General features: G+C 45.2%; 1 protein-coding gene across 8 annotated transcripts in view; it reads left to right on the forward strand.

Annotated features, from left to right (window-relative positions):
* Positions 1-129: 129 nt before the first annotated feature.
* LOC107994408 (uncharacterized) overlaps positions 130-26,786 on the forward strand; it is a 169,073-nt gene continuing 142,416 nt past the window's right edge. The window contains exons 1-3 of one of the 8 annotated variants that reach the window (XM_062074857.1): positions 130-258; positions 564-701; positions 19,560-23,158. In XM_062074857.1, the coding sequence (XP_061930841.1) occupies positions 19,631-23,158 (3,528 nt within the window). In that variant the 5' untranslated portion in view covers positions 130-258; positions 564-701; positions 19,560-19,630. Of the gene's footprint in view, positions 259-563; positions 702-7,457; positions 10,094-19,559; positions 23,159-26,786 lie in introns of those variants that run through there. The other 7 variants (XM_062074853.1, XM_062074855.1, XM_062074854.1 and 4 more) reach the window with 7 other exon arrangements.

Here is a 26,786-nt window from a genome sequence, read left to right on the forward strand (position 1 = left end):
TATAGAAGATGTGTGAAGTGAGTCACAGAATAAAAAATATATCGATTAATCGATCTAGCTTATATTGCATCTTTGACACAATCTACGTACGCTATTGGTTGATGCAAGTTTAAAAGTACCATCTGGTGGTCACTAGCGAAAATATTGATTTAAAGTTAGTTAATTCGCGCGGTCGCAATGGAGTATAACGGTGAGATTTCGTGTGAGTGAATTTCAAGAAGAAATCAGTGCAATCAACGTATAATTCAACGTACAAAGGTAACATTATTTGCTTTCCGTGATAATCTTTCTTGCAACCTACGTAAAAACGTCTGACTTTGATCGTAACCGTAATAAGCTAACAATATAACCATTTATGTAACTGATGGTAGTGGCGTCACTCATTGCCTCGAATTAACCTTGATTCTATTCTGCTTTCGATCAGCCGTTTTTGCCAGTGAAACTATTGCGAAATATTCATTCAAATGGGAATAAACTCGTCTGTTCTCTACTTGTATGTGTGTTCTGATCGTCGATTTCTCGCCAGTTTTTTCTCTCTAACAATGGTCGCTGTATGTTCGTAGATCGAGATATCGTCGAGCTTCCACACGTCGAGAGATCGTATCCGTGACCAATAAGCCCTGTTCTCGGCCCTTTCTCCCGGAAACGCATCAGGATGAGCCGTAGAGGCAGTTACCTCCTTCTCTATGTCGTCGGCAAAGGTAAGTCACGTTCGAATGATAAATACCGCGAGTACACGCGGCTAGCGTGCACAGGGCCGTATCAACTCCATTGCACGCAACCATGTCAGTGCATCGCATATTATATCCACATTTATTTTTTATCTCTAACGAAACGGATTGCGTTTTTAATTTGTAAATGGATTTCGATGAATCTACCGTGAGTACAAAATTTCTACGTAGATAGAGAATATCTAATATCTTTCTATCACGTATGTGTATAATGGCGATAATATTAATGGCGATTTTATTTCGAGCACGATGACAAACAGATGGCGTTAGCGTACGTTACACAAGTTGCGATATTCTATTTTATTTCGAATTTAATTTCACGCAATTTTACGTAATACAAACATATCGTATAAGTATATAACTTAATTTAAAATACCGTATCACAATTGCTATTGCAAAGCTACTTCGGTTCCATTATTCTCGCTGGTCGTATTCGCGAAATTAGCTGAATCGATGAAACGCTACATTGTATTCTCTGTGCAATGGTACACATCTGGTGCCCCATTCGGTATATACGGAATCCAAGCGTACAATAGTGATTAGGGGACAAAAGGCGGAACATCATGAATATATCTTTAATAGGTGCTCTGCTACGTCTTTGTCTTACCATCTCGCCTTCTCTTTTTCTCGCGTTACGATTTTTCATCCCCTCCAAGCCCCGACTTCCTCCCTTTTCACGCAATTTTTCCACTCCCTCTTTCTGTGAATCGGCTTATTGTGCCGATCGTACCCTAAAATACAGCCACTCGAAATTCCGCCCACGCAAGGACAAAGGCTCGGAATTTAAGTTTCGAAGTTCCTGCCTCGAACGTGCACGCACCCCTCATCCGTGTCGTATATCGTGCGTTGTACACACATTGTTCGATTTCTACAGGAAATTTCCAAACAATCGGTGAAAATCAATCACCAGCCGCTTTTCTACCGCTTTTGACTTTCTTCGTACCGGGGATAGTTTCGAACGAGTTTTGATCCAAGCTGAATTAACATAAAGTTCGACGGCAATCGGTTGTACATCCTCGGTTAGTTATTTATTGCTTGATCGTAGTTTATTGGCGTTCCTTCATCGTTATTTACCAAAGAATTCGACGTATTATCTGCCACGGACTATCGAGGCTTTTGGTGAAATTTAACCTGTAATTCCAATAAACTGGTTCGCGTTTCTCTACCATTTATGGCCATTCTTCCGTAGAAGGAAATACAGTGGCTGCGGAAAGTATTTGCACACTATTATGCTTATTACAGCATCTAAATGCTAATTAACCCGCACCAAATAGATTAAACGTCCTATGAATATATACAATACACTTATTGTACTCCAACGTGAAATATTTACTTAAATTTCCCCTTTCTCTCGTTTCTGGGAAATACAAATAATTGTCGCGACACGTTTCGATCGCGGTATTTGTCCTCGAAGAATGATTCCCGCTCGCAAAATTCCATCATTCGTTTCGATCGCGCGTTTTTGCGCCTCTGCCCCACTTTGAACGCTGCGCCTAAGTCTCCACCGTTATCGTCGAATCGGTCTAATCTTTGGCCGCGCGCGCGCGCCTTCTTTTCCGCCAAAAAAAATACCAGACAGAGACCAGTTCTGTACGATCATCAACATTCGTCACGGTATTTAAAAGATATCTGGGTTCTCCGTGAAGTGGCGAAACGACACTCGACGTGACGGGAAAAGATGTCTGCGACGAGACTTTCGAAGAAATTCGAACTGTAAAACCGAATCGCAATTGCACGGCCTCGTAACGGTTTGCCAGGCGGAAGGAAAAACTTGGCGGATCTAATAAGTCGTGGTCGTTTTTCCATCCACGCCTAAGTCTTTGGTTAATGAGGGGATTCGAGGTTAACAGTATCACGAGATTCAACGGCGTGAAACGAGAAAACATTGAAATTCCCTCCCAATGGTTGCGCTCGTTTTAACCTTGCTTGTTGTTCCGTTCTATTTGACTCCAAAATCAATTTTATTTTCTGTTTCTTGTTTTCCACGTACGCTTATATTTTTACTCAAAATAATATTCTATAATAATTAAAAGAAATAGATTATAATTTAAAGAAAAGGAAAACATTAAAATTTTCAATAGATATTTGTATATCTTGTACAATCACGAATTAAAACCTATTTCGCACAAATTATATCAGATAAGATTGCGCGCTACTTATCACGGAGGAAGAATTTCAAATTTATTCGTAATTTAATTTATTTGTCGAACAAATACGAACGGTAGAAACGAAGAGAACAGCAGGGTTAATCTTTCTCAGCGAGGCCCTTGGTCGACCGAAAAGATTCTGTTTCGCATCCGGGAACCGGTTCCAGTGAATACGCGTCATTGGCCGATCCGTCCCCTATAATTTTACGTTCGAAACCGCACATTTATCTAGATATTAACCGTTCCATTCGACGGTCAATGCGCTTTGTAATAGAAGTTTCGACGATAGGCGGCGGGGTGGAATGAATCGGTTCGCTTTTCGGAAACGCAGTCGCTCAAACTTTTCGAATAATTTCGTAGGGAAACGAACGAATTGGAATTACGAATTTGAAGTTGCGAATCTGTACTTCTAATTTTCCCTTTTCACCCGTGTTTCAATTACACGATACAATAGGTGTTCTCCGTTTCAGGGATAAAATCCAATGTTTCGCGAGAACTAATTAAATCTGATAACGCTTTTTCAATCGTATTTGTTTCCAAGTAGAATCACACGCGTATAACATATATCGCGACAGATCGACTCCTAATTGCACGAAATTATATAGTTACTCGAGACAAGAAAACTTTCTTCGCAACACTATTTTGCAAATCGCATAATTTTAACGATTCTTGAACTCACGTCGACACTTATGATTCGAATCACTGATACCGATCGCATATCTATCTCGATAGTAGTCCATACACGAAGCAATTTGCATCCCACGAGACCTGCGATATTGTTGATATCGTCGAAGCATATTCCGCTTCGTTAGCTTCTTAAGAAAAGTCTCGGGTCGAATTGGAATTACGAATTTGAGGTTGCGAATCTTCTAATTTCCCCTTCGTCGTACGTGTTTCAATTACACAATAGCTGTTCTCCGTTTCCGGGATAAAATCCAATGTTTCGCGAGAACTAATTAAATTTGATAACGCTTTCGCGGTCGTATTTGGATATTTATTTGCAGACAAAGTCGTTTCACACGCGTAAATAATACATCACAGATCGACTCCTAATTGCATCTATATAATTCGTTGCTTACTTAGACAAGAAAAGTTTCTTCGCAAATTGGATAATTTTAACGATTCCTGAATTCACGTTGAAACTTATATACATACGGATCACTATATCACTGATACCAATCACATATCTAGCCCGATAGATCGAAGCATATTCCGAGGTTCTTAAGAAAAGGTTCTCGGGAAATTTTCAAGTTCATCCACGATCGAGACCGGTTCACTTCCGGCGGCTGCCACACAATCGAGAATTGCCGCATTTACATTCGCGACGCGTGTTGCGCAATGGGCCCCAGTTAACGTTCCCCTCTTACCAACTACCATCTCTAGCTAGATCGTTGCGCACAGCTGCCGACGTGAATTCCGCATTAACGCCCCGAGCAACGAGATTCGCACAACATCGGATCGTTCTCGCGAAACCTGATAATAGCCGCACATTTACCCGACACACCCACCCTCGAATCGACTCTAATCCACGCGGGGGGAAGTTGGAACGATCGAGAACGAGGCGAGACTTTCGAGAGATCCGGAAAGCGAATACCGAAAGATAGAGCGCAACAAACATCGCACGTCGTGTTTCCCCCACTCCTCTCCCGAGTTCTTTCGTCCCCTTGTGTTTACTTGGAAAGAACCGATGATTCATCCGTGTTTACGCGGCTACAACGACGTGGCTGGCAATTAGCGAAACAGCGAAAATATATTTTGTTACCTAATTAGAAGGGAGGGGGGAGGATGGAGAAGTTTCCAGTTATTGGTGTTCCACCGGAATTCGCGGAAGTTTCGTAGCGAGAAACTTGAGACGTTAGAATGAGAAAGCGGGACAAACGGAATCCCTTAGCACGGAATGGTATGGCGAAACTTTTGCCAGAAGAGTTTTCTCAAGCATCGACTCCGGCGGTCTACGCTTCTCCTCTTCTCCCATCCCTCTCCTTTTTTCTTCTTTTTTTTTGTTTCCCCTCCTCCTCCTCCTCCTCCTTCTTGACGCTCGAAATGCGCTTTCTATGTATCGTTCCCTACGTGCATCGGTTTGCATATCTAAGCAACAACGTTTTCCCGTGAAAGGGGTCTCGAGATGCTTATTTGCCAGAATGTCGCCGGACACGAGGCAAAGTTTCACGTATTTGCGGAGTGGTTAACGTGTTAATGCGCAAACTTGAAGCAACTCCGCGGTTAAAAGCTCGCTTACGAAGTTGCTGGCAATTCCGGAAGGTAAATCTGTAAAACTTTTTCGCTTCGTAATCTCAAATTCTCTTCCTCCGATTCGAATTTTCCTCCCTTTCGAAATTTCCAACCTGTCTTTCGCCGATCTTCCAATCTCTCTCTTACAAAAGAGGCGAGCTGGGAAAGCTTGTTTCGCGGAAGCAGAGGAAAGGGGAACTCGTTCTCGTGGTTTGTCGTTTTGCCTCTCGTCGATCCTTAAACTCTCTCTCTCTCTCTCGTGAACAATTCCACGCTCGTGGTTGAGAATCCCTTTCGCGAGAGAAGAAAGCTACCCGCTGGCGCGATTTACCGGGGCGGATGAAGGGCGATCTGTTTTTTTTGCGCGCTCCCCCTACACCAGAAAATATCAGCGTGTACACACGCTAGAGAGGAAAATTGTGATCTCGAGTTTTGTAAAAATCTGTTTACCAACCAGGGAGTCGGAGGGAAAGAAGTTGAGGCAACGCGTATATAAACTTCGTTGGATTAACTTCCGTTTTTGCGAGTCTTCTCTCTTTCTCTCTCGTTAAATCGCTGTCCCTTCTTGCCTTTTTCGCGTGTATACGAATATATAAAATTGCAGGAAAAAGTTTGAAGGAAGATGGATCTATCCTTGTGACTGATGCTTCTCTCGATAGCTATTTCCCTCTCTTTCTCTTTCCTTCTTCTTCATCGAAATGGACATGACAGTGTCAAGATCTGGGCGGGCGGAGAGAAAGCGAGAAATTAATTAAGAAGCGCGAGCGTTTAGAGGGAGGCGATGAAATTACTCGCGAAACTCGGTAAAGGGTATTACAGCAGCGAGCTCATAATTCGATTCACGGGCGAAAAAGCAGCACTGTACCTCTGTTACGAGGAGCAAGCGGAACAAGCTCGCGCCGGGTGAATAGGCTTCGCAGTGAAAAACGCGAAATATCCACCCTTCTTCGCGCAAATACGCGTCTCCGCTAACTTCCCCCTCTCCTATCGCGGATTAATAAATCCACCAAGATCCCCTCTCGATATAATCGTTCCTTTCACACCCGCGTGGCCTAACACCTTTGCGAAAAAATGAACCCGATAAATCCTCTCCTTCAACATCTTCTACTTCATAAAAAGAAGGAGAAGGGAGGAGAAGAAGGGGAGAGTATTAGTGTAAAGAGCGGAATCGAAGGATCGCGATGGTGGTTAACGGTGGTGGATAGCTCGGGATTAAATAGGAGAGAAACCACGTGGGAGCTGGAATCGTATCGTCGTCATACCTTATACGATGCCCTTCGACTCGATGATCGTGCGCGCTCCCCGTCTCTCGTGTGCGAAAAACATGGTACACGGTCAGACCGGTCGAGTTTCTTAATGAGGGAGACGTTTGCGAAGAGCGTGCGGCTGTGTGGCGCACCTTGGGGAAGGGGCCGGGTACGAGTGCACGCATACCTGCACCTACGTGGCCATGTGCTACGCAGCTGGGGTACCGTCTTCTATCGGAACCAGTCTTCTTCGCCGCATTCCCTGGCCCGACTACCTGGGAACTCGGTGTTTCGTCACGAGCCTCCTCCTCGTCACTATCCGATCGGGAGGGATTTCGAGGCCGCGTGGCCAAACTTGATTTTCGACCGTGGAATTTCGGCCCGATGTGAGTGAACGAGACACACACACACACACAAATACACAAGAGGAATAGGAATTCGTAGACGTTCAGTGGTGAATTTTTATAGTTTTTTGGTTTTTTCCTTTTTCTTTCTCTCTTTTTTTCTTCGTGTGTTCAAACGTACGATGCTGATATCGGGGAATATTGGTTGACTTATCGGTTCTCAAGCGGCGATAGTTTAATTTCGTTAAAACATCGAGCGTCGGGTGAATTTTATTCGGTTTGGACGGTATCGATGCAGGGATGGGATGGAATTGTGACGTTTCATTAATTTAATTGAACGCTGGGCCCCCGCGCGTTGCGTAATCTTTTCATCCCCGAACTCATTCGTCTTTCCCTGGTTATATATAGAGAGAGAGAGAGAGAGAAAGGAGTGTTCTTTGCCGTGGATTCGAGTTTCGTTTGCGAGATTGAAGACGCGAAGTAGATACGATTTATGAAGGGACGCGGAGGAAAAATAATATTGAGAATCGTGCAAAAAAAATATTCCCCTCGAAATCTTGCGATCCTTCTTTCTCAGATTCTCTGAAAAATTATTATCCTTGATTTTCGTTTATCCTTATTTTGATTCGCATTTAACGATCGAATGCATTAATTTGCAATACTCGAGTGAAAACGTGAAAATCTTTTTGCGCGTTAGGCAAGGGCCCTTAAGAAACCGGACCACCGGTTGCTCCGCTCCTGTTTGTCGTCCCTCGATCACGATCCCGATCCACGCGGCCAGTCTTGCCGCGCCAGCGCGATCGAAAGGATCGATGTCGTTGCATCGCGCGGCCGCGTCGCGATCGTTTCGAAATATCAAACCGCAAATCAATTTCGCGCGATATCACACGGGTGCAGTGAAATAAACATCGTCCATCGTGGAAACCGTATACATATCGAGAGACGCGATATCGATATGATGAAAAATCTAAAAATAACACAGCGATATATTTTTCTTGATTGATTCCTCCTGAAACAACGTCTTCCGTCCTTAATTATTTCGTCTTTTTTCGTCTCGTTCATATTCCTTCTCCGTTCTCTCTCGTGCAAGATTTGTTGTTTTGTCGGTGTGCGTCGGTCTCCGGTGGTACGTTTTCCAGTTTCTTTTTTTCTTTTTTTTTTTCCCTCCCTCGTGGAACATCGTGTTGTGTATCGAACCGCCGTGTCACGAGTCGTGTTTTCCACAGTGGATTTTTCATAGCCGTCGTCTCTGGATGAAAAATACGGGGGAGCCACGAGCAGCGTAACGGGGGAGTGTTAAGGGACAATTATATTAACGCCCTTTCGGATCACACCCTCGCTTACAAGATCTTTCTTGGGTAATTTCTTAAGAAGGGGGTATACCCGCCGCTTCTTAAGCTTATTTAATCTCTCTGTCGTCTTTTAACGGTGGAGCGGCATAATCTAAAATTCATTGTCTCCCCCGAGTTTCAACTTGGTCGTCCGTCTCTTTCTCTCTCTCTCTCCTTCTCCGCTCTTTTATCGTAACGCTGTCAAATCTTATCCGACCCCTTCCGTTTTCTATCCTCCTCTCTTCTAATTCTCGTTGTCGTTAATTTTATCGTCGTTCTCGACGTCATCCATTCATTCGGAAATAAAAAAAAAAAAAAGGAAAAGAAATAAGGAAATTTATTAGGTCGTTGATCGAGTTCTTTAAGGAATTTTCTTTATGAGAAATATTGTATTCGAATTGTTTCGTTTAATATTGTACGCGAGTTAATTTGAATAGAGATTATTAATTTACCCGTTCTCACTATTCAGCAGATATTCGATCCCATTGGATCGTTGGAGGATCGTTAACGCGTTAATTAATTATCGATCACGCTTTTTCCAATTGTTTAGACGAGATAGACAATTGTCGAAATATAGAATATAGTGGAATATCCGCAAAATAAATTTCTTAACTTCCTGCCTTTCTCGAAATTTCCCTCGGCTTCCTTTCACACCCGATACATTCTCAGTCAGTTCGCGTGAGTAACGACTGACTTTTTTAAGAAGTAGAGAAAAAAAAAAGAAAAGAAAAGAAAAAGAAATTACAGCCTATCATCGTTTACAAGCGATCCATACGACTCGCTTAACGACCCAATAAGAAAAAAATTGACCCTTTCTCATTAAGTTATACCAATATACCATCGCCTCGCATCGATAAATTATCGTGCTTTACGATTCTCTTCCTGGTCACAGCTCGTCCGTGACGAATCGCCCTTCGTTCGTTTCTCTGAACCGCGTCCCTGGATCGGGATTCATCAGGGGGTTTTCGATCCCAGGGGAGGAGGAAGTCTGGCGAAAAACCGGAGGCCTGGTCGGTGATTAACGGTTTTGCACGCTCGTTTTACGGAAGGCGCGACGTTTCGTGCGTGGCATCGAGCGATAGCCCGCCACGCACCGCTTCGTTTCACGCAGCTGATAACACTGTTTGAACTGTCAGTCGTCGCCTGATACCGAGTCGGTGTTTCACAATTAGAGAAGCCCGTGAAAAAGTTCGAAACGTCGTCGCTCCTTGTGATTAATCGCGTGCGCCTGGCGGGAGGGGGAGGGTTCGACGAGCAGCGGAACCCGGAAAGGAGAGAGTTACGAGGACGAGAGCCGTGGCGATATTTCAACGGAGCGTCCTCTTCTCGCAGCGGCGAGATAAAAGAAATCGCGGTGTATCGAGGAAACCGAGCGAACTCACGCACGCACGCACTCAACGCCTCGAGCTCTTCGAATAAACGCGTTGCCACTGGTAAAAAGAAATTATTCTGGAAGGCGCGGCGCGATAAATAACGAGTGTTCCACGAACGATGCTCGAGTTCTCCCCGAGTATCTAACCAGACCAGACGATTGCTCAGCAACGCAAAAATAGAAGGTGATTGATCGTGCGTCGCGAAAGGAATGCGATCTGTGCGCGGTGAATCTCTATAGGAGTGTTACGTTAGCCACGATCCCCCATTCGCGGATGAAATGGCAAATTTAGTGGTTTCTCGGTGAACGTGTCACGGTTCTCACCGTTTCCTGAGATGTGTGTGCTACGTATGTTACGCGAGATCGAGCCGTGTTGAGAAGAAGGGACAAAGGAAGCTTCCTTTTCAAGCCGATCACTTGGATCGTTTTTCTCGGCGGCTTTTTATCGAGCGGATGATTCCTGTGATAACGGGTTGGGCCTGCAGAGGGGAGTGGATAGAGATAGTATTGGTCGCGCAATCAGGAATCATCGATGGAACGGGCGGGCATCGAGTGGTTGGCAACGTGCTCCACCGGTTAATACCGGCCACGACGAAATTACGCTGCGCCAAGTGTAGCCAGAAATTGGCAGGATAACGTGGCCACAGTCGATTACTGGGTGCAGCGAGCAGGCAGGAGAGGTGCGTTGGGTATGTACGCCTGCATTTACACGTGCTCGATAATGGCGCGTGCCGCAAAAGTAGATTCGTAGATCCGTCCCTCCGATTAATGCAGCTCATCGACCTCTTTTGCTTCTTTAAGGCGGCGAAACTTCCGATTTCTTTCTCTTTCCCTTTCTAAAGCATCGTGGAGAACACGCGTGTTTTAGAATTCTTCTGGAATTTAAATATGAGTCCAATAAACCACTTAATTCAATTTTCGTGATGAAAACAAAATTCCAATACGTTTGCATACACCTCGTATTACTATATATATATATATATATTAGTTCTCAACGTGGGTAATAAACATTTGTTTACTCTAAGATTTGTCTAAATAATCAGCTGTTCGCGTCGCGGCAATTAATAAAAAAGATGTAGAGGGGAGCGTTCTCGACGTTTCTACGGTTATCGTTCACTCAAACCTACGCGTTCGAGGAGAGGATCCCCCTCCAGCGCTGTGCGAAGATCGAATGACAAGGCGGGAGGCGTGGGTGTACTACGCTCGTAAGATCGGCGCACGAGGGCGGCCGGTCACCCCGGTGAAACGCGAACAAAGAAAAGTTTCATGGGCGCGGTGATGAGTTATCGCGAGCTCGCTTTCGGATGCAACTTATCGTCGCGCATCGTGTTAAAAGTTGACGGACTCGTGATTACGAAAGATGAATTCGTTTCGAGTTATCTAATTCATCGGACGTAATTGATGAAAAATAAAACGTTTCGTAAGAATGCGAATTCTTTCTTCGATTCGTTAAGTTATAACGTTAAGTGATAACGCATATTTCTCTTCGAAAGTACGATTACTTCGTAAAATGAAATTTTCTTTGTTTCTCGAATATATATTATCGTATATATCGGATCGTCTCTTTCTGTCCTTTTTACAAGTTTACAGGAGTGGTAATAAGATTACGTCTTTACATTTTATAAGTACATTCGTGCATAACAAGTACTCGCGTAAATAAAGTCTGGAACAAGAAATTCCACTCATAGGCGAGCTATAAAATTCTCAATTTAATTTCGTTGTGCTTTTTGGAATTCTGCCCTTCCCAACTTTGTGCAGCAACGTTAAACGTTACGAATTATCGTAAAATTATCGTAAAATTATCGTAACACCATAAAATGGCGCAATATTTTACAATATCCTTATCGACTTATTTATCATTTCAAAAAAAAAAAAAGAAAAAGAAGAAGAAAGAAAACCAAAGAAAAGAAAATTGACACGATTCAACGAGACACGATTTAACGAAAGACAACGATAAAAGGAACGCGTAATCGTAATACGATTCTCTTCGCCCACAAATTCGAAAGTGTGTCGTCGTTTATTCGAGAACGTTTGCTCTCAAACGATAAATCGGGCAACGTTTCCCGTCGATGATTTCATTCCTGGTATAAATTCGCGAATTACCGACGTGATTTGACTCCTCCTGAACAGCCCTCCCCCCTCCGTTCAGTGCGCAATGAACGGCAGCGTGCGTGGCCGCGTGTGTATACGATAAAGCTCGGCAAACATTCACCGCGGCTCGATTCATATTCTCCACGATTATCGGCCACCGAATGAGCTGGACAATGGCGGCGAGGATGGCCAACCACGATCCGTCGTCCGTGTGTTGGTTATCTTCGTGTGAATGCACTTGCCGCGACGGAGCGCGGGTTTCGAAAAGAGCCGCCTCGTAACGAGTGTATCCGGTACAAGAGCGAGATCAAAGACGAGTGGCTGCCGAGAGAATGGTCGGTGTTTCTGTTGCGAGAAATCGAAAATTTCTTCGTCCTTGTAGCTGCGCGTTAAAAGGGAAATATAATTCAGATTTGGGAAAATTGTGGATCGAATAAATTTAGAAAAATGTTTTTTTTTTGGCGAATTGGCTCGAAGTCGATCGGCGAAAGTAAATAGATTTTTCTTTTTACCGAAGAATTTTGCGATTCTTTGTGATATTCAAACGGTATTTTTTCGGCAGCGGAATAAAAGAGAAACTTAGGTCATCTCTCTCGTATTTAAAAGTTAGATTAATGCTGTTAAGCAGTGTTCATTATATTAGCGAGAAGTATACGTGGAAGAAGGGAGATGAATTTGAATTAAGATTTGTTAAATCTCAAGCTTCTTTTCAATCTATCTGATCTTCGATATCGTCACACCTTGTAGAGCTCGCAGCTGTACGAAATCTTGATTCGACTCCATAGGAGTCTCTTCTTAATTTCGAAATTCAATTTTATCTCTCCCCGAGACCATATCTCTCCGAGACCTCTTTACAGTTAAGATATTTAACGGAATAGAAGAAGGATGAGATGAAAAGGGAAAAGAAATCGAATGGGCTCTCGCCGTGAGACTGATAATTCTTCTCGATCTCTGAAAATCGTTCGAAATGGATAGGTCCCATCGTGGAACTAGGGATCGCTACGCGTACCACCGTTCTTTTTAAATTCTCCTCTAAACATCTGCTGCGAATTCGCAGGATCTTGGTTTTTGTCGTTGTATCGAGCGTTGCATCGCTACGAAACGAGAATAAATCTATTTCCCTTTCCTCGTAACGATTCGCGTTACGTCCGAATTCGAGGCAAAGAGGGATATAAATAAGCGAGGATCCCTTGGAAGAAAGAAGCGGCCGTTTCGCATCGCGGTGGCACGATATCTCGCCCGAGTTGGCAACAGTTGTTCCGTTGCCAGAACCGAGCACGTGGTTTATTCGCGAAAAAATGACGCGCTTCTCCGTAAGGTCGTGGTGTACGGAGAAAAATGGAAGGGAGAGGAAGAAAAGGGAAGGAGCCTTGGACCATCTGGGGACCACGAATCCGGGCCCCCGCGTGGCGAGAACCTTGGCCAAAATGAAAGAGAAGAAAAAAAATGTGTACGTTCGACTAACGTGAAAATATTCATTAGAAATTTATATGGGAAATTTAAAAGGACGAAGCGAAAGAAATTATTAACGAATATTATTAATAAAATTTGTAATATGTCGAAACGAATGATCAACGATGAAAGAAGGATCTAATCATCGATTTAAAATAGGAAAAGAATGGTTCGATGGAGCGAGAAGATGTGTCGCGAGATTCGATCGCGAGAAAGCGTTCTCAAAGAGTCGGATATTTTTTTCTTAATTGCAACAGGCCGCGCGTAACAGTGTAACGCGTGGCGTATGATAAATAGCGAGTAACGATCAAAGGGAGCACGCAATATGAACAGAAATAGCGATCGTTTCACGGGGCATTTCTATGCGTGGCTCGGTCGTGGTGCAGTTGCACAGGTCATGCACCTCAAAGGCTAGCCTTGTCAGGGCCATGAATAGCCCCATCGGCTTAGGAACGTGGTGGGGGGTAGGGAAGAAGAACATCGTGAAAGGGCATCGAGTGTTTTCAGAAGGTACTGTACACTCGAGAACCACTGGAATACCATCCACAAGGTATAGATCGCCGGTCCATCAGAAACGATACATCTATTCAAATGGGATCTTTTCTTTTTTTTCTTTCTTTTCTTTTCTCTCTCTCTCTCTCTTTTTTTTGAAGAAGCGCTTCTTGGATTTTCCAAGAAATTGAGATCCTCTTGAGATCCTTGCCTTCGTTTCAGGAGGGTTCCGTTAATGCGTTCCGTTCGCAGTTCTCGAACAAATTCGTCCGTTCGTAATTCAATTTTTAAACGCGGTTTTAAAATTTTATATATATATTATACAAATTGGATTTTTTACGTTTTTTACGGGGGAAAAGCATAATGCGAAAAATATCCCGATCGTATCTGATTTCATCGTATTCGAGAAAGATCGATACGCTTATCACCGTGGAGATTTTTGCTTGATCTCATTATAAATTGAAATCTTGGAGTAACGAGTATTAAAGAGGGAATATTGGAACGTTGGATGCTCAACTTTGAAACCTGTGTGATTTTTAATATCCTCGAGGCGATATTTTTTCCTTCTCCTCCTCCTCCTCCTCCTCTTCCCTCTCTCTTTCATTAACATCCGTATCACGTACCTCGGTTATAATAGTACCTCGGTTACATCGCGGGTCTTTGTGATATGATTGATATTCGAAACGTGCTCCTTTTCGCGTTTTAACGTTCGCAAATTCAAATGTGAAAATTTCAATCCTTTTGAAATCTCGTGCCTGGTGATAGAAAGAAAATTCAGGCTGGTATAATAATTTTAATTAACACGGTGATAAAATATCCACCGGATACGATCTTATCCGTGATCTCGCGTCATGTGTTTCTCTTGCATTACGAATACATCGAACGCACGGAATATTTCATAAAAGAGATTTGCCAAATGAATGAGAAGATAGGGCCGTACATTTTTGCTCGGAATTGGGTTGTGCTCTCTCTGCGTGTTTGTGTTTATCTCTTGCTTTATATTCCGATCTCCTTGCGACTTTGTCCCAATGCAAAATTGTACGAAATTATTCGTCCAAATGGAAAAACTTTGGGCAAGAAATTCTGATATTTCAGTTTCGATTCTGTTCAAACGAAATTATTCGATGAAAAATTGGTCCAAGCCAATTACCGGCAATATAGCCTGCATGCACAAATATGCGCTCGATTAAGTGGCGTGTAAGAGGCACCGTTATCTCTAGTGGTGGAGAGGTGAGCGTCAATCCGTGAGAAAGATTAATGGTTCAGCATTATCGAGCAGATACAGTTGAAGTTAATCTGTAAGTTTTTCACGCGCGGGAAGTCTTCATTTGACGTGCCGAAAATTCGTTTATCACGCTCGACAAAACCGCCATCACTTCCATGCACGTTGTGCACGTTTTTCTACCTCCACTGGCCTTCGCCTTTACATATTTTTATTATAGATATCCACCGAGATTATTCTACCGTTTATTAAAAAAATAATTCGGATACCGGGAAAATAAGGAACATTTCTTTGATCAATTTATAATGTGTATCCTTCTTTTCTTTCTTTCTTCCTTTCTTCTTTTTACATCCTGAAAGAAAATTCAGATCTGGAAATAAATAGAGAGAAAAAAAAAAAGAAAGAATGCAGGAACGAAATGCGAAAAGAGTGACCCGTTAAAGAGAATAACGAACGAGAGATCAAAGGTCTCGTCGTTTGATCAATCAAGAGGTCAAAAGGGGTTTAAGCCTTCTCGAGCGAGGTTTTACTTTTAACGAGCCATCGCTAATGCGTACCAGTGTTTTCGCGATTGATGCGTGCAACGATTATTAACTCATTAACTCGAAACGGTGCCACGGTCGAGAAATCGTGCCCACGCCGCTTCGCGTTTCTTTCTCGGCTCCGAGTACAAAAGATTCGCGCGCGAGCGATTTTTCTTTCCTCTTCTTCTTTTTCTAACATTGTTGCCGATGAATCGAAGAGAGATAGCCAGAGTTGTATCCTCTTGGTGGCGTCCCACTGTTATTTTGGCACCCGTCCAAAAACCCTCTGTTCAAAGAAAGCGGTGAAGCGAGCGCGAGGATAACATTGGATAAAAAGATGCTCGCTCGATAGATAGAGATGTCTTTATTTATACTATCCCCCCTCCTCTCTTGTAATCCGAAAGAGACAATTCTCTCGACAATTTCTCTCTTTCTCACCGCATCTCTTCCCCTCCCCATCGTTAATTTCGACACATCGATGTATGGAAAATTTGAAAAATGAATCGTTCTTTCCTTTCGCGTGATCAACCGAGGAAGCGATAGCGACTCATCTGTGCGTAAATACGCAGATGAATCACGTCGTAAGTGAAAATGCGTGTACGAATGTGCGCGCGTCGCTTTCGCGGAATCGACGAACGAGCGGAAAGATCGGTGGTGCTCGCTCGTGCAAAGAAACTGTATCGAGACCACGCGTGTAATTAAGTATTCGCGTATACGCGCGGTCGTTGTTCGCGGGAGAGGGGGAGCAGACGAGAGGAGGAAACACGAGTCGTCGACTCGTGTGTGGTCCCTGTGTACCGGCGGCTGCCACACGATTCGTCGACTCGAGCCCTCGAGTTGTATCGTTCGATTGGATACGAACGATTACAACTCGAGACAGCTGAAACGGCTCGTGTGCGGTATATATTTTCAATGTTCAGCTCGTGAACATTGGATGGCGATTAAAAAAAGTTTTTTCTTTTTTCTTTTTTCTTTTTACGCGGTCAGAATCAGAAGAGAACCGAGTGCACACGTCACAGTCTATTCGAGCCGATCTTTGCGTATATATATACATACACGAAATATACGAAATTGTCTAGCGGATTTTTACATCCCGATGATGTATGAAATTTATGCTAATATATGCCACGAGCACGGATCCACACGTTTTTTATTTATTTTTTTTTTTACACGAGCTTTTCTTTCGTTTAATGGCAGCCAGTTATACGAGGAGAATGGCGATTTAACTCTTCGATTCCGGCAGACCCCGATCGAGATCCGGCCCGAGTCTCAGTCCGGTAAATATCAATTGGGACCGAAATTATGCCAAGCCGAATCGAAGAACCCATATGTCGGTTCACTCGTGCTTGTCTCTTTTCCTTTCTCCTTCCTCCAACTAATTATATTTTTAACTTTCCAGATCTTTCTTACGTTGCCTGCTCTTTTGCAAAAACGAGTTTCGTTTTTCCGTGTAATAGAGACGATTAGAAACAATTTTATTAAACTTTATATTTCTATCCATATTGTGTTCAATTCTTTTCTCTCGTTCAATTTCCATGATATAATTAATTGAATAATAAAACCTGATAAAAGAGATGCTTCCTACAGCTCCTGTATTTCATCGCACTGTTCCAAGAATTAATAATACCGCGATCGGTTAACTTCTTCGAAACTTCTTCGTGGAAAATCATCTCGTTCGATCCATCGGCGAATCGCGGCTATTAACGCCATATCGAATTTCGCAATTAATCGTCATCTCTGAGAGATTTCTCGTGTCCAGAACGTTTATCATGAAACGTAGCAAACGGTTGAAGCGCGGATCAAGAAGAATTTCGTTAACGAAACGAAAATGCCGATTTCGTTGCAACGTGTGCAATCTCTGTTCCAGAGAGGCAGATTTAAGATTCGGGTCAGTGCATCCGAAAAATGGGTTTCTCTCTCTCTCTCTTTCTCTCCCTTCTTGCGGCGTTCCCGCGTTGCCGATGGAACTCAGCCATTCGGCGTGTCGCGTTCCACCCGCGCGGAATGTATTTTTTTCGAGATGATAATTACGAGCGAAACCCTCTGTTTCGCTCTCTCCTCCCCCCTCTTCCGTTTCCCCTTCCTTTTATTTATCGGGTCCGTGCATTGTGCCCCGTTGGAACCGCATTGTCTCGAAAGAAACGCTTTTGTTGCTCGTTTAGCGGTCCTGGTTAATGGAGAGAGGGGAGGGGAGACTGTTACATATAGGATGATTCAGAAATATATTTAGACACGGCGGAGGAAATATGTAGAAACAAGCAGTAGTGAGAAGTATACGAATATGGTGCCCTCCTGTGTATCTTAATTTCTAAATTTTATAAATGATCGATCATAGGTTATAGGTTTGTACGAAGAAGAAAAATTGAATTACGGTCGGGGTTAAATATTTATCATTCGAAAGCATGGAACAGTAAGTGGTTATAGTATAGAAGAGCGGATTAACTATAATATAATAACAAATATTGTTGTTAATGATGTTGATAATGTATTTATGATCAATGAATTTAAGATCGATTAGATCGTTATTTGTTACTGATTTGGACTATTCTATAGCTTTGGAGAATTAACCAAATCAAAGGTAGAACGGTGCCAGTGAATGCTTCACGAAACCTCGCATACTTTCAACGTTAAAAAAATATTATTTTCCCCACAATTTAAAAAGTCCAAGTATCGACGCTTATTTCTGAATCACTCTGTACATTAGTAGACTCACATTTTCGAGCCAGCACGCGGCCGACATCTTAATTGTGGGTCAATTTCAGAGAGAGAAAGAGAGAGAGAGAGGAGAGGAGAGGAGAGAGAGAGAGAGAGAGAAAGAACGAGGCCATGGGCGAGCAGCAGGAATCTCTCTCGAATCTCGCGGCTACGCGGTGGCCCACGGCCGATATCTCGATGAACAGATCTAAAAGTAGAACTCTGGCCGAGAGATCCTTGAGGCGAGGCCGCGTGGGAAACGTTAGAATCGCGTGGAGCGCGCCTCTAATACTCTGATGGGACGTTGCTTTAATTCAATTTACGCTGCACGTCATCTTCTGAATTGAAACTTATATCTCGGGGGAGGGCACCACGTTTCGATATTCTATATCCGGGATATTCTTTTAGATTTTATCCATCTCTGCTCGTCATTTAATCGAAATTCGTTCGTAATTGCCTCGAATTTCGAGACAAGCAACGGCCCTCCGGCTAGAAATCTTCCTGGAATGTAATTCGAAAATGAATTTGGCAATAATCGCGATATCCGGTTATTATTGGGAGATAATTAGAAATTTGTTTTCTTCGAGGATTTTTATCGACGATGCGGGAAAAATTGCGAAATATTGTGGAATATCGAGAGTAAAATCGAGAAGAATTAAATGAATTTGTAACTCTTATTCGAACGTTTGTAAAATACGAAAAGGGTGAAAGATATATCAACGAGATGTTTGTCAATGTCTATTCTCGTTTTGGAATTATGAATTCGAAAAAAAGAAATTTCACGAAACATAGCAAATCTTTCTTGGAATAAGAGATCCTTTTGTATATTTACTCCTCTAACCGGAGAAAATTTTATTTCGCCATAACGAATGTAACGTTTCAATGCGATTCGATGCACACTTTCGAACATTAGATTCATCTTCCCGTAAGAGGAAAAATGGAACAGACCGTTAAAATGGGATAAAACGACGAATATACGAGAACGAAATAAAAGTTGCACGATTCTCTCTCAAAATAAACATTAGGTTTGCTTTAAGAAAGGATCGAATTAATCTTATCATCGACGTATTCGTTTAACGGTCTTCTCGAACATCAAAGTAAGAATTTAGCCGAAGATTTATTTTTACCGCGGCCGTGAATCGCGATTAATCCACAAAATTTAATCCCCGATATAAATATTCGAGGCGAGCACAAATATACTTCTACGATAGTCAATATTCACCGTGCAACGGTTGGCCAGGCATATTGAATTCCAAGCGGCCGTTATGGTCTTTAACGATTCGACGCACGAGCACGTGGCCGGCCATTACAATATCTAATGCGTCCCAGGCTTCGAAAACCGAATTAATTCCGACCGGATATCGGTCAACTACCGGATACCTCCACATTGCTAGAACGTGCGCCCGCCGCTTAACCGGAAACCTAAAACGGGAGAACCGTTTTACGGAAGCGCCATCCAATTTTTCACGGATATCCCCTTACTTCCCACTTTCACCAAATAAAAAACCATGCAATTACAAAAATCTTGGAAAAAATTCCAAGAGACGATTCTCGTCGATCCAATCCATTAATTAATCGGACTAATTATGAATTAGTAATCGATCGGATCGATCGTGAGAATATTCGCATTGTACCTTTTTTGCCTTTTTCACTCACGACGAGGGTTGCCTGTTTTCGCAGGATAAGGGAGAAGGAAGATTGGAAGGGGATTACGATTACGCGAAGATGCGAGAACACGCAGGATCGAGAAAATGAACGATGAAATAATCCTGAAGGGTTTGACCGGTGGCGGTAACATTCCATTCGCGGACGAGGATGGAACGGCGCTCGATCACGTTGGCGGCCGATCGAGGACAGAGGTGAGGCGGAAGGAAGCGCACACTTTCGGGACATTCGGCGGGCCGTCGAGGATCGATCAAGAGGGAAGAAGCTGCTCCTCGATGCTCGAACGGAACGCGAGCATGTTGGTCGGGCAGCAGCAGCAGCAGCAGAGGCAGCAATACAAGCAATCGCCCGACCCTAGGAGGATCGGCGCGAGGAACGAGGCGATCGAGGGGAGCGGGGAGAATCCTCTGCAACGATACGAGAACGCGGTGCTGAAGTATCAGAGGAGGCAAGGGAGCCGGGACAGGCAGAACCACGGTTGCTCGAGCAGCGACGAGAGCGTGGCGAGGAACAAGTCGAAGAGCATCAGCTCGATCGACACGCAGTCGGTGAACAACATATTGGACGAGTACGAGGACCTGGATTACGGGAGGTCGTCGGATTTGAGCGACGTCGGGAGCATAAGCGTGTCCAACTTCGAGGCCGTGATGATGGACCAGCGGAAGAAGCAGCAGCAGCAGGAGAGGTCGAGAGCGTTGGCCGCGACGAGGATCCAGCCCAAGTGGCCGGGCGCGCGAGAGAAGTCGCAGCCGGTGGCGAGAGCGAGTGAACCGATGCAGGCGAGGCAGAGGTCTCGGGAGAGGCAGAAGGAATCCTCGAGGCAGCCGCAGTCGCCGATCGAGGACGGGACTCGTCCCTCGTCTTGCGTGCCCGTCACCGTGGACCCAGGTCGCGCGAGAGTTCCGGAGGTGTTGCTTCGCAAGGGGGAGGTGCAGAAGAGGGTGGACGAGTGGCTGAATCAGACGCAGAGCCAGAACTTCGCGGGGGCGCGGGAGAAAGCGTTGACCAGGTCGAACAGCAGCGCGGATCAGAAGAGTCAGAGGAGGTACAGGCAAGACTCGAGGTCGAGGTCGATAGACGAAGGTAGGGACAAGTCGAACGGGACCTCGTCGAGCTACGACGATCTCAGCCGGGCGGAGAAGAAGGTGGAACGCAAGCCGAACGTGGACAAGGTGAACGTCGGCGTGAACACGAGCAGAGGGACGTACAAGGAGTATCTCGCCTCGAAGAGCGGCGGCGGCGGCAACGGGAGGAGCGGCAAGCAGCAGGATTACGGTTTCAGCGCGTCGAGCTGCGGCGCGACGATCGGCAGAACGAGGGACATGAGCCCTTCGACCGCCGGCTCTAGGATTCCGCAGAGGGGCCCGTTGGGCTCGAGCTTCAGGTCGAGGCGGTTCGAGTCGTCGGGCAACGAGGCGAGCCAAGCGGATAATAGCGGCGGGGGGGAGCAGCCGTCGCAATTTTACCAGGGCGAAAAGAACTGTCGCGCGAGAAACGCGGCCGACAGCAGGCCGACGAATTTGGTAAAGACGAGAAACGAGTCCGATCACGGGAGGATATCTGGGGTGGTGGTGGTGGTAAGCGGCGTTACCGGTGGTTCGACAACATCGGCGAGCGCGAGTGTCGCGTCGGTTATCCCGTGCAGGAAAGCGTCGTTCAAGCGGTCGCAGAGTCACGATCAAAGCGCGGCCGGCGCGTCGCGGCCGCTCGTTAAGGAAGAGACAGGCCAGAGAGGCGGCAGAGGAGGGAGCGGCATCTCGAAGGGCCCGGCCAACCTTGGTGACCAAGGCGAGCCGATCTCGCCAAATAAGGACGGAGAAAGTAGGCGGCCGGCTCTCACGACCGATTCATCGCGAACGGCTGGTGATAAAGCAGCCGATGTTGCCTGCAAATCGATCGAGGTTCCGAGGGATCGACCCACGCGGGTTACGGGTGGTGAGTCGGGCGGTGAGTCTAGGAGGTGCTATCCTCAGGACAGCAAGAGGGACAACAAAATGGATCAGCAGACGGTGGTTTACGGTGCGGTTGGCGCCCGCGTGCGGACTCTCCAAGGTCATCAGGAATCCCGCGTCACGAGGCCGAGGAATCTCCAAGCCGGCCTCGCCCCGCCGGAAGCTAGAAAGCCACCGGTTCTCCCGAGGAGGGATCAGATTCCTTGCTGCCAGGAGGGGAAGGAGGATCGGGCGACGAAACGTTCGCCGATCGGTTCCCCTCGGTCCACGTTTAAGCCGAACAGTCGGGTTTACGCGGCGTTGCAACAATTGAACGAGCAGAACTCGGCCAAGTCCAGGTCGACGGGCAACGGCCCCGCTGACAAGTCGCCCGCGAGACCCCACTATTCCTCGCCGAATCACGCGGTGGAGAAGATTTACGAGCGCAGTCTTCAGCCTCAGGTGATTCACGTGGACGACCTCCAATCGATCCTTCGACCTTCTTTGCAGGTTTCTGCTTACGGCGAAGGAGGGACGGCCGCTCGATCCGATCGCAAGTCGCCTCCCAAAGAAGTGGTTATGCTCGGCCAACGAAACGAAAAGGAGGCCGAGGAGGAAGAGGAGGAGGAGGAGGAGGAAGAAGAGGAGGAGGAGGAGGAGGAGGAGGAGGAGGAAGAAGAAGAAGAAGAAGCGGAGGTTTACGAACGGGTCGGTGAGTTGCGGTACGAACACCTGGAGACTATCGAGGAAGACGATCAGAAGAGCGAAGCGTCCGTTTGCGGATACCCGGAGATCGGATTGAGTCGATGCTCGAAGATCGAGCAAGGCCTGGCGAACGGTAGGTCGCAGGAGAGGAGGAAGAAGAGGAGGAAGAAGGAAGGTTTGACGCAGTGTTCGAAGCCGGATCAAGCGAACGAAGCTGGCAGGACGTTCGTCACGTTTCGCTCATCCAGTTCCCCCCAGGGCATTAAGGCGAACCTGCAATCTCGACCCGCCGCGACTGGTTTGTCGGAGTGCAACGAACAGCAGGAAAAACGGGAGGTCGCCGCTGCCGAGGAGCCGCCGAGGATCATGATCGTCCACGACACGGAGATCCCTTACGATTCCGGGAACCCGGCCGACAGGAGCGAACCGTGTCACTCGCGGGAGAATAGCAATCTCTCCACCGCCACTATCCCCGTGGACGAGCTTGAGAGTGAAAGGCAGGCGGCAAAGTTCAAGGTCGAAGACGCGTGTCTTGGATCGAACGAGATGTCCGATCATCGAACAATGGAGGCGAGATTTCAAAAGGAGGATGCCAAGGAGGTCGGTTGCCAGAAGGTCGATAGATGGGAGAGCGAGAAGGAGAGGGCTAGCTCGAGGGAAATGGAGGAGCGCGGGTCTGTGGTGAACGAAGTGTTGGTGAAGAATCTTCAGTTCGAGCAAGATTTGCCCAAGGATTCGGTGGAGCATATTGTTAGTGGTGGTGGTGGTGGTGGTGGTTGTAGTGACACGTTTGGAAAGCTCATCGAGCATGTCGGTCAGCAGAGAGCGATGGGGTACCACAACGTTTTGTGCGACAATTACGAGAACGTGCAGAACGCGAGGTATAAGGAGAGCAAGGTGTACGTGACGAAAGAGGAGATGGAGCGGCAGAGGCTGATGGAGCTGCTCAGGAAGGGAGATTACGAGTTAGCGAAAGCGGTGAGTGATGACAAAACGACTTTTATTGCCTTCTTCGCTCTTTACTTACGCGGTTGGTTAATGTTTTACGGGTTTAATCGCTCATTTCTGATCCCCCTCTTTGTTTTGTCTCTCGACGATCTGTCACACCTGCTACGCGATGATAAAGTAAATTGAATCGCGAGTCACGGTCACGAACAGTTGAAAGTGGTCTTTATTAGTCTTATCGATTCCAACATCTCGATCGTGATTCGAATCCGACCCCAGAGCAGCCAGGATTTTGGCGGATCGACGATGTCGTTGGGAATCGTTTCATAAATATCGCGATCGCGTTTCGATAGTGGTAACCAGACCGTTTTAATTCGATCCGAGATAAGCTTCATTGGAGAGATACGGTTGACAGCAAACCAATAATTACATTTGCCGTTCGATACGTATATATATATATATTTATTGTGTCGAGTCAGTGGTTCTTCCAATAATTACAAGTCGGAATTAACCGAGATACGTTCGATTTCCTCTTTATCTCGATCGCGTATACACCGAATCACCATTACGGGGAAAGCCTCTTTCACTCGTTTCCAATGGTGTTTCGTCGCTACGGTATTCCATTTGCCGCTTCCATAATCTCGCTCACACCGGCGATTTCCAACTTGGCAAATTTTCGCCCACGGCGAATTTCGACGAAGCATGTAAACAGACCGTGTTATGATCGGCGAACCGCGATAGAAAATAGTTGCCGGCTTGTTCTCTTGTTCATCCTACTACCTCTAATTACCTCTAATCCAAAATTTCCCCTTTTCACCTACTCCTCCATTCATCTCGAAGTGGATGTAACGATTTTACGTGCAGTGTGTCTTTCGATGACCCTTGTTTTACGAAAGAAAGTGATCTATTAAAAATAAACGGGTGGAAGGAATTTGGGGGAGATACGCGGTGGAAGGGAAGGAGAATTAAGAATAACGGAAATTATCGCGGAGAGGGTAGCCAGCGTGGAAGTCGTTGCCTCGTCGTGGTGCACGATCTCGAGACACGAGACTCCGCGTAAGAAACTGGTGGGAGAGACTCGCACGATTTATGATCCAACCGAGCTGGGAACCGAGCATTAGGTATGCGGTTCATAGTACGCTTTAACGCGCAAGAAAGATGCAATAAATTGTAGCACGCGTGCTAGTACGCGCGGCCCGAGGCTCGCTCTTAACGAGGTTTCGTTTTCGACTTTTTCCCCCCTCCCCTCCCCTCGCCTCGCCTTTCGTTTCAAGGACGTTGTAAATTAATTTTCACCGGCGTCCATTCAATCGTGGTAATCGTGTCGTTGTTAATCGATTTTTCGCAATGGCAATGCGAAATTTCACACTGAATTCTTTTAATTGTTCGCGCGTATGTCTACGAGTAGCAGGCCCATCGACGTCCATTACAGAAACGTGAAGAGTCTCGAAGGGAAGGGAGGAAAAATTGCGTTTCGCGAATTTCGCGGCGCGCATCAAGACGGCATCGACGGCCGTTTAATGGATCGGATTAACGAGAGATTTTTCAAAAAGGTTGGCCACGAGACGACATTAACGATGGTTCCGTGCTGGTGGATACTCTATGTATCCAATCCGAGCTCAATTAACTCTCGCGGGCTGTCATCACCAGACGTTCGATAAATTGCTTTCGTATTCTTTTATCGGCCGTTTTTAAAGGACTCCTCCATTACTGGTTAGCGATTCCGTCGGCCGTGAATTCATCCCATGACATGTTATTCCGATGGGAGTCGCAATTAACGTCGTATTCTTGCATTGTTCCGGAATAATTGATCGATTTACGGACAATGTGTATCGCGATAAATCTGGGAATGCTGGCAGCCCAAGCAAACAGTAATTAAAACCATGTTATGTATTATCGCAACGAAGGGGGAAGAGGGATCGGGGAGAAAAAAAAAAGAAAGAAAGAAAAGGATTTTCATGGAACTAATGGCGTGCAGCTTGTTTCGCAACTCTCGTTTATTTCTTTTTTTTTTTTTATTCTGCTCCAGATGCAAATAGCGGATTATTTGCCCATTGTTACTCTGGACAGGGTATAAGCGATGTAACGAGATGATAATAACGGTAAAAATGACGGTATTATTAAAAACGATTTTATTTATCAATTTACCCGAAGATACGGTGGATCGAATATTTATAAAAACTGCGAAATGCAAATTATTCTTTGCCCTCGTTGTCGAGATTATTCCTTTCAAATTTCTCGAATTATCGAATCGAAAAAAAAAAAGGAAAAGATTCTTTTCTTTTACTCACTCGATGTAAAAAAGAACGGTAATTATACGGCTGGAAGAAATTATAAAATCTAATCGTAAAACCAAGTATCCATCATTTTCTTTTCTCAACTTCCTCTCCGATCACTTCTCTCCAACTTAATAATACTCGAAAAAAAGGAAAAAAACCGTATAAAACCAAATATATATAAAATTTTAATCGAACTCTCGATAAACAGTAATGTAATAGGGATGCAAAATGAAGTTAAGGGCGTGTCGATCGAATCCGCGAGAAAATACCGCTTCTGACTCGAACTCGGCCGTCATATCGGGTTCACCGTGCCTCGCTCGTAAATTTCCGCGATCAGGAGCAGGAGAGAGAGAAACAAAGGGGGTTGGAGGGAGGGGGAGCGTCGTACCTGCTCGTCCGTATGCGCGGAAGCGCTCGCGTACGCGCGACAACGGCGGTGTGCGTATGCATTTCTGCACGTACGCGCGCGCGTTTACATATCGATGAGCCCACTCTCTCTCTCTCTCTCTCTCTCGAGCTGCGCATATCTGGGTGGGTGCACGCACGCAGCCCCATTGTCCACAGTCGGCGATACACAGTCGGCCGACCTAGGAATTATGACTCGATTAATTCCGCTGTGATTCTCACGCGGTATCTCTAATGCGTGCCCGCGACCCCTGCTGGATTGCTCGAGGATCCGCCAGGATATCGCGCGGAAATGGGAGCCAGAGTTCGATGAGAATTCGATTAACCTGTGGTTTCGCCCGCGCTCGAATTGGGTGGAAACGTTGCTTTTGATATAATAATTTGGCGGATGTTTATTAGTCTATTTTGCCAGATGTTCGTCCAAATGTGGAGATGTAGGTTGTACATGTACGTGGTTAGGTTTTTGAAATGATTTGAAAATGTTTAATTGTGTTTTGCAAGTCAATGGATTCTTATTCTTCTCTGAGGATATAGAAACTCGGAATTCGTCTTTTTCTACGAATTTAAAGAATGTGACGCAATTTGGAATGTTCTATCCTGGCAGATCCATTCGAATTTTCAACGAATTCTCCAGTTCAATTGAAAATAATCCACGTTACTAGAAAAAGAAAGTCGCGAAATTACTTTCGATCGAAAGAAAAATTCTAGATGGAATTCGTGCGAAAAAAGTTGTAATTTTTCTCAAAGAATTTCAATTTCGTTCAAGTTTTCAGATTGCTGAGAAAAATGAAGAAATAACGGCGTTAATTTAATTTAGTTTTTTCGTATAATTTCCATCAACAAAATCAACTCGAGAACAATACGCATCGGTCTCGCTCGCATCGAACGTCAATAAATTGTACATGCGCCCTTACAAAGCGACAGAGGCACCGATTCGCGTCCTTTCCAAGCCTGAAAATTCTTTTTTTCTGCTTACT

The sequence above is a fragment of the Apis cerana genome, linkage group LG5 (assembly GCF_029169275.1).
Source record: "Apis cerana isolate GH-2021 linkage group LG5, AcerK_1.0, whole genome shotgun sequence".
Lineage (NCBI taxonomy): Eukaryota > Metazoa > Arthropoda > Insecta > Hymenoptera > Apidae > Apis > Apis cerana.